The following is a 7636-nucleotide window of genomic DNA, read 5'->3' on the forward strand; positions in this document are numbered from 1 at the left end:
GGTGGTTTTTACCCAGTCCAGTTTAGGAATGAAAAAAAAAAAAAAACCACCAACATACTGTCCAATAATATGATTGCGAAATCAGGGGATTTTGGGCAAGGTAAACCGTCATGTGTTAGCTTGCTTCTAAAACCAAATTTGTTTTCTGTGTTTCTGTGGGAAATCAGAGGATGTTATAAGCTGAGTCATGCCATTATTGACTTTAGCAAGCACAGCACTGATATAAATAGTGAAACACTGGGGAGTCTTAGGCAGAAGGAGAAGAGATTGAGGTCTTCTAGCAAGGGCTAATAGGACAGGGAGACCAAAATGAAGACAAAGATCCTTCTTTTCCTTGAGTTGCTATATGTTGTATGTTCTTCTGCTTTTCCAGTGGTTCCAGAAAAGAAAGAAGAAGATACGCAATTTGCTAAGGTAGAGACTACAGGCAGAACTTAAGAAATAATTTATTGAGAAAATGAACATACTGATGTACTAGTGATATAGAATATGTTATTGTATGCATTGGAAAAGAAAGTTTTATGTTCTAAACTGCTTTTTTCTTCCCTATCAGAAATATCTGGAAAGCTTCTATGATTTTAAAGAAGAGAAAAGTTCTCTTTTTAAAGCAAAGAACCTCAATCACATGGCTGACAAAATCCGAGAGATGCAGTCATTCTTTGGGCTAGAGGTGACTGGGGAGCTGAACCATAAGACACTGGACATGATGAAGCAGCCTAGATGTGGAATACCTGACATCCGTTCATACAGCACCTTCCCATACAGCCCTAAGTGGAAGAAAGAAGATGTGACATATCGGTAACATACATTAAAGCATATTTTTCTCTACACTACTCGGAAGCTTTGTGAATGCTAGGTAGAAGCCATGTCAACAGGTCCTTTACTATTTATTCTTGTATATCTCCATATAAAAGCTCCATTTAGGATGAAAGGACCATGAATGTGGGGACTATTCAGGCTTCCAAATAGTGACAAATATACCAAAATAGTTTACATTACTTAGTTAACAGCCTACAAAATAATGTACTCGGTGGATAGAGATGCAGCTGAGGGTGTATATGTTAGAATTTCTGAAAGACATGAAAGAAAACTGTGAAACCTTCATCTGTTATGTAGGTAAATGTTTTGAAAATAAACAACTCAAGACACATAGATAATAATAATTATTGATTAAAATATTTGACCTTAATACCATGTGTCCCAGTACATGTGATCTGGTTGCTTTTAATTCCTTTGTCCTTATTTCACAGGATTTTGAACTACACTCCAGACATGCTGCAAGCTGATGTAGAGGAAGCAATTGCAAAAGCCTTCCAGCTCTGGAGCAGTGTCACCCCTTTGAGATTCACCAGGGTCTACAGTGGTCAAGCAGATATAATGATCTCCTTCGCCGCTGGATGTAAGGGGATTCTGTTGCCTGGGAAAGATGGTGTTTGTCACTTTTTCTTACCAAGATGATGAAAAGTATAACTTTTTTTCCCCTCTTATTTTTAGTTCATGGTGACTTCTATTCATTTGATGGTCCAGGAGGAACTCTGGCTCATGCTTATCCCCCTGGCAGTGGGATAGGAGGAGATGCCCATTTTGATGAAGATGAAAACTGGACCAAATTTACTACCTATAGTGGTAGGTAACCTTAAATGTTGTGTTGCTTGTTCTTTAATAGACAGAGTTGTCTTGAAGATGCTGTAAAGTCACATACACCATGGCCGTAGTTTCAGTGTTTACTGACATGTAAAATGTCAGTGCAATTTAGTAAAATAATGCTGCATATTTTGATCTGGGCTGCAGTCATGACAGTCTCCTGAAGTTAATGCAGACAGCAATTACAGCTCTAGTAAAGGAAATGATATTAGCATGGAATAGCAATATTGGGTAATCATGACATTGTAAGACAGGGAATTTTCACCCTCAGGTAATAACCTTAAAAGTTGTAATATAACCTCTTGTTCATTTTTTTCCCCCTGATTTAAAGTGATGCATATCTTTAACTTCTGGAAAGGAAAAAAATATCTTGAGTTTATTGGTAAAAGTTATTAAATGAAACAGTGAAATGTTCTGGTTTCCAGCAATGTCCAGAAATTATGTTACATTTTACTGGTCTTTGTGAAGTAGTTACCAGTTAAATTCCATGTCATTTATTAACCTCAGAAATCTCTCTAGATGACTAAAATATTCTCACCTGGTTTTTAGTCATTATTAACATTAAAGAAAATTTGTTTCTTTGTTGGCAAGAAAATTTCTGCAACAGGGGCAAAAACGATTCCCAGATTGGTTTCCCAGTGAGAAATAAGTTTTCATAATTCAAAACTCATTTCTTCTCCAGGATACCAGAGAGCCTCTTAACTGGGACATAGATTTGCTGGGGTTTTAAGACCAGAAACAATGTATCATACATGAGAGGATGGCACCTCTATTCCACTGTCATGCAAAAAAAAATTAGTAAATGTTTATTCTTTGTGCTGAATTTTTTTTAGGATACAACTTATTTCTCGTTGCTGCTCATGAGTTGGGCCATTCACTAGGTCTTGGTCACTCCAATGTCTTCGGTGCTTTGATGTATCCTATATATATGGCCAAGGATACAAGAGACTACCAGCTTCATCAGGATGATATTGATGGCATTCAAGCCCTCTATGGTAAGCAAGATGAATCCTTTTTAGTGAATGATGAATAATAATTTATAATGAATTTTACCCAACAGCTAAAATGTACTGAAATTTCTACTAGAAGAAGGATACTCTGGTTTAAATTCCTGTTACTATTTTTGGGTAAACCTCTTGGGGTTTGTTGTGGTTAACAGTCTGTGTCTTTAAAATAGGCTGTATTCATGCCATTTAGTTAAAAGATCCAAGTCCTTCTCCAGTGATACCAGAGGAACAGCCCGTGTCTACAGTATTAAACTCTCTTTATCTTCCACAAAATGATGGTCACATACCAAGTAGCCTATGCATTTGGCTTCATATGGTACATCCTGAAGCTCTGCAATATGAACTACTCTGATCCACTTTCCAATTCTACTCTTATCTGTTTTACAAAGGATCCCCCAGGGAATCTCCTGTACTTCCAACAAAAGCTTTTCCCCCCCAAGAACCGACTGAAATGACACCTGCAGAAGCAACAACTGAAATGTCACTCTGGCCAGAACCAACACGTACAACACCCTCCAAACCCCCACCAAGACCTGAGGACTGTGACCCTCATCTGACTTTTGATGCTATCACCACTCTCCGTGGGGAAACACTGTTCTTCAAAGACAGGTGAGTGCTTTTATTTCTAGCAACACCTTTGTGTGAAATTCACAAAGGCAAAGCATAAAATTCATTTCAAGGCATTTATCTTCCATTGGTTAAAAGGAAGATATTTTCTTATGAAAGTGTTAAGGTGAATTTGCTAAATTTTACTAGCCCACCTGGGCTGGGTGAGTAACATGGTTTTCTGATGGGTGAGTAAGCCATCATACATTATCACCCACGTCTGTTAGAATTGTGCAAGGCTGAATAATTCCAGTGTAACTCCTCATCCTGTAGCTTCTTCACATCCAGCACTGTCCTCATCACACTATCCAGGTTTTGGGCCAGGGAGCTGTGGAAAATGTCACTTTTGGTGTCACTTTGACCTAGGAGTCTGCACTAGACCACTGTCCAGTGATGTCTGTAGGGAATCCCTGCTGTTACAGGTGTCCACTTTTGGGACACACTCTAACACTAGCACTGTAGCAGGTTTTTGGCTGGGCACATCCACCCTGGCGAGGGAGAATGGAATGTGAGGCCCAGGATTTCACCTGCTTCTTGTGTTGGTAGTTGCGTTTTGATTGAACAAGCTCCCTTTGATGATGCGGGTGTGATTTCCCTTTTAAAACATACGATGAAGAATTGTAGCTTAAAATCTTAATAATTTTCAAGGAAGGTGAGGAAGGAGCAGTTCTTCCTTAAACTAGGTTTTAACATGTTCCTCAAGAATATTTAATTAACATTTTTAACCAAACTGAGATGAAGAATGCAACTGTGCCTACCTGCATGAGTCATGGCAAAGAGAAAGCTGTAATTGTCACCCTACCACAGATACCACAGGTTGTCCTGGACAAGCCATCAGGATGCCAGTGGAGAGGTATACAGGGCCATCAGCTCTAGGTGAACCTGCTTGAGCCAACAGGTTGGATAAGATGACCTTGAGAGGTCGCTTCTGACCTCCACTATTCTGTGACCTCAGAGCAATGCATAGTAAAGGGCAAATACATGTGTTGGAGCAGGGCAAAGTGAAGCACTGCGATCACAAAAGGGGTGATATCTCTGCCTCATAGGGAGCACTGGCTCCAGAACCCAGACAGTAGGCTTTAATGTGTGTTTCTGGGCTCCTGATCTACTAGTGAAGTACAGATAATGAAACACCGCTGTTTTCATTTCTATCAGCTATGTCTGGCGCAAAAGTCCATATTTCTCAGAAATTGAGCACGACACCATCTCCTCTTTCTGGCCATCACTGATAGGTGGCTTTGATGCTGCTTATGAGGTTGACAAGATTGATCGAGTGCTATTTTTTAAAGGTATTTCTCTTACATTTCTATCAGTCCTTTTTATGAATGAATGCTAATGCTTTTTAATAATAATGGAAGCAATATTACACTAATATTCATACTAATTCTCATACTAATACTAGTACTATTAGGGGCTATTCTTAATACTTAAATCCATTTTGATTTTGAAAATGCTGTTATTGCCATTAACTAATTCTGCTTCACAACATTCCTATACAATATGATATTACTCTTCTTTAGTCAGTGAGAGAGAAGATCATAGGTGAGACAAAATTTATTGCTACATTAAGTTATTTAAATACATTTTTAAAGGTGCCAAACACACCTTTGTTGACCTTTAACTATTTAGTATATAACTTAATGTCTATAAAATGTCTATAAACTAATGTCTATAAACAGCTGTGAGGTATTCAAACTTATGTGTGCCCTAGAGGGTAAGTTTTTCAGTAGAACATTTGTGCTGTTTGGTGGCATGTACTACACAGAAAGCTCTGGGACTTTGATGAAAAGCAAATCAGGCTCCTCAATGAATCCCTATAACTTTTTCTGTTTTCCTGTAGATGATCAGTACTGGGCTGTCAGTGGCTACAGTATAGAGCCAGGCTTCCCCAAGCCCATTCAGAACCTGGGCTTCCCCACCAGCGTCAGGAAAGTTGATGCAGCTGTTCATGATCAAAATACCAAGAAAACCAATTTCTTTGTAGGCAACAAGTACTGGAGGTAAGGATCTTTCCTCTTCCATACAGCAGATAACAAAAATAGCTTTTAAAATCAAGTTACATTAGCATCCTCTTGTTGTCAGCCTTCTCAGACTGTAAAAGCTGAAACTCAGAGGCAATTACTCCATTTTTTTCGCTCAGGTCTTTTCGTAGAACAAAGTCTGTAGCACCTGAGGTAAAGACAACTTTCATTTACCCTTACCAGCCTGTTATTAACAAGCGAATGAGCTTTGTTTATTCATTAGGAAGCACTATGAACTTAGTATAAAAAGACAATGTGAGTAGACTTTGTCGTCATATCATGTATTCATTCAGTAGCTATTAAAGGGCAGAAGTGCTCTATGAAATCTATAAATGACAAATCAATTAAGAAGGCTGTGGAAGGACATTAAAATATTGACTTCTTAAGAAATTTCTTTGTTCAACTAAGTAGTAATCTTAGCTTTAATAATTAATCTGCAATATTATCTTAAAAGAGTATTATTACACCATAAGTTTGCATTTCTTTTATGGGGTCACTCCATAGATTGTGTGCTGTTAAATTAAATTAAGATGAATAATTATTTAAGTTTATTGCTCAGTATAAGCCCCATCCAGCCTCACTGTCAGTCTCTGGGAATGAAAGTAAACTCTTTAGTCTGATATTCTGAAAACAGCCTTACATAGGCCACTAAAGATGTAAATATTCACATAGATAGGATTCACATAGACTGTTCTATGAGATCACAGATGCTTGCAGTTACTGGATTTTCAGCTGAGAGTGGGCATATTTTGTAAAAATTCCATCTGATTTCAACATTGAACATGCTGTGCTTATTTTCTGTTTTCATGCAATTTCTTTATTTAGTTTCAATGAAAATACTCAGTCAATGGAAAGAGGATATCCAAGAAAAATAGCAGCTGACTTCCAAGGGATTGGCCACAAAATTGATGCTGCCTTTCAGAAAAATGGTAAATAAATTAAAATGTAACTAAAAAGAAGCAACCCAAAAGACCACCAACCAAAGCCAAAAATATGTATCTTTCAAATATATATATTAAATGTTTGTTTTGATTTTTTAATCACTCAAGAAAATATTAAGTGTATAACAGTAGGTATACAAAAATGAAATATTAATTTTCCAATATTCTGTCCTTCCATTTCTAGGATATTTCTACTTTTTCCATGGACCAAACCAGTATGAAGTTGACATCAAGAAAAAGAAACTCATCCGTAAAATGAAGAGTAACAGCTGGTTTAATTGCCAGAAATATTAAGTGGTGGTGCAGGGATGTATTTGTACCAGAAATGGTTTTACACGTTTCTTGGTTCTAAACAGTGTTATTCAGCTGTTACTGTGCATCTGAATCTGAAATTATGGCCTTTGACAAATCTAATTTAAAACCGTAAAATGTAAAACCTAATGTACAGTTTTAATTTATTTTGTTCTCCAGCTATTTATTAATCAAGTTGTTTTTGAGTAATAAAGTATTTTGCTCAAGTATAGCAGTGTTCTTTGTGTTCTGGTTCCACTGGAGACAAGGCACCTGGTATAACCATATGCAAGCCTGAACAGCATCATGACCATTTTTAGTAGGGCTCAGTGTCTATGGAGGGAAAGTTAAAATGAAGAAGAAGTAGGAGGGCAGTTCTGGCAGACAATAAGAAATTAGTTAGGTGACAGAGCAGGGAAACAAAGACACTCAGGAACAATGTGGGGGAGGCATAAAAGGTAAGAGGAGATTCTACACAACAGGATGTGAAGGGAGAGACTGGAGCCTGGGACTCACCTGCCATGACCCCATGGCAAAGGAACTGAATGGTCAGGGCAGGGATGGAGACAAGTGCCTGCTAGTAGATGGGAGCATGGCAGTGAGCTGAAAGGACCAGTGCCCCACTGCTGCTGTGGGTGATTTGGTGAGCAGAGTCATTCATATAGCAGAACATGAGCCAAGAGAGAGAAGGTTAGGTGTCCAGTTTGGGGACGGAGGTAGCATGCAGGCAGGTTGGGAACTGATCATAGGGTCACAGGGATTAGCCCTGCTGTACTGTGACCATGTGGCTTGGGAATGGAGTCAGGGCTGGCAGTCCACCTTGCAGTGCTGAATAAGAAACCACTAACAAGAACTACATCCCAGAGCAAACAAGCTGAAATGATAAGAAAATCTCAGAATTTTTATGTAACTACCACAGATGAATCCTCCAGAGGATAAGCGGTGAGACACAGAGAAAAGCACATCTGCTTCCTCTGTGCACCTTGTTTGGGTCCCCCTCACAGGGCAATAGCTCAGTGACCTTAAACACCCTTCAGGGTATAAGAAAGCTTGGCTGAAGTCCATCCTATCTGAAGGGATCTAGTCTCATCTCTCACAACACTGACGCTGTTGACTCGCTATTCCT

At 38.6% G+C, this 7636-nt stretch overlaps 1 protein-coding gene across 1 annotated transcript; it reads left to right on the forward strand.

Annotated features, from left to right (window-relative positions):
* Positions 1-271: 271 nt before the first annotated feature.
* On the forward strand, positions 272-6684 carry LOC116782456 (interstitial collagenase-like). Its single transcript, XM_032679190.1, has 10 exons — positions 272-414; positions 554-798; positions 1251-1399; positions 1495-1626; positions 2478-2639; positions 3041-3260; positions 4413-4546; positions 5098-5257; positions 6104-6207; positions 6404-6684. Exons 1-10 carry the CDS (start codon positions 310-312, stop codon positions 6511-6513), a joined length of 1521 nt encoding a protein of 506 aa, XP_032535081.1. The 5' UTR covers positions 272-309; the 3' UTR covers positions 6514-6684.
* Positions 6685-7636: the final 952 nt, after the last annotated feature.

Source organism: Chiroxiphia lanceolata, chromosome 2, assembly GCF_009829145.1.
Source record: "Chiroxiphia lanceolata isolate bChiLan1 chromosome 2, bChiLan1.pri, whole genome shotgun sequence".
Lineage (NCBI taxonomy): Eukaryota > Metazoa > Chordata > Aves > Passeriformes > Pipridae > Chiroxiphia > Chiroxiphia lanceolata.

Bases quoted from the DNA above. Each gene is read 5' to 3' on its own strand.
- LOC116782456 (XM_032679190.1), top strand. From the start codon at position 310: ATGAAGACAAAGATCCTTCTTTTCCTTGAGTTGCTATATGTTGTATGT. The intron at 1,400-1,494 runs GTAAGGGGATTC...TCTTATTTTTAG, and splicing joins GATCTCCTTCGCCGCTGGAT to TTCATGGTGACTTCTATTCA. The intron at 4,547-5,097 runs GTATTTCTCTTA...GTTTTCCTGTAG, and splicing joins TCGAGTGCTATTTTTTAAAG to ATGATCAGTACTGGGCTGTC.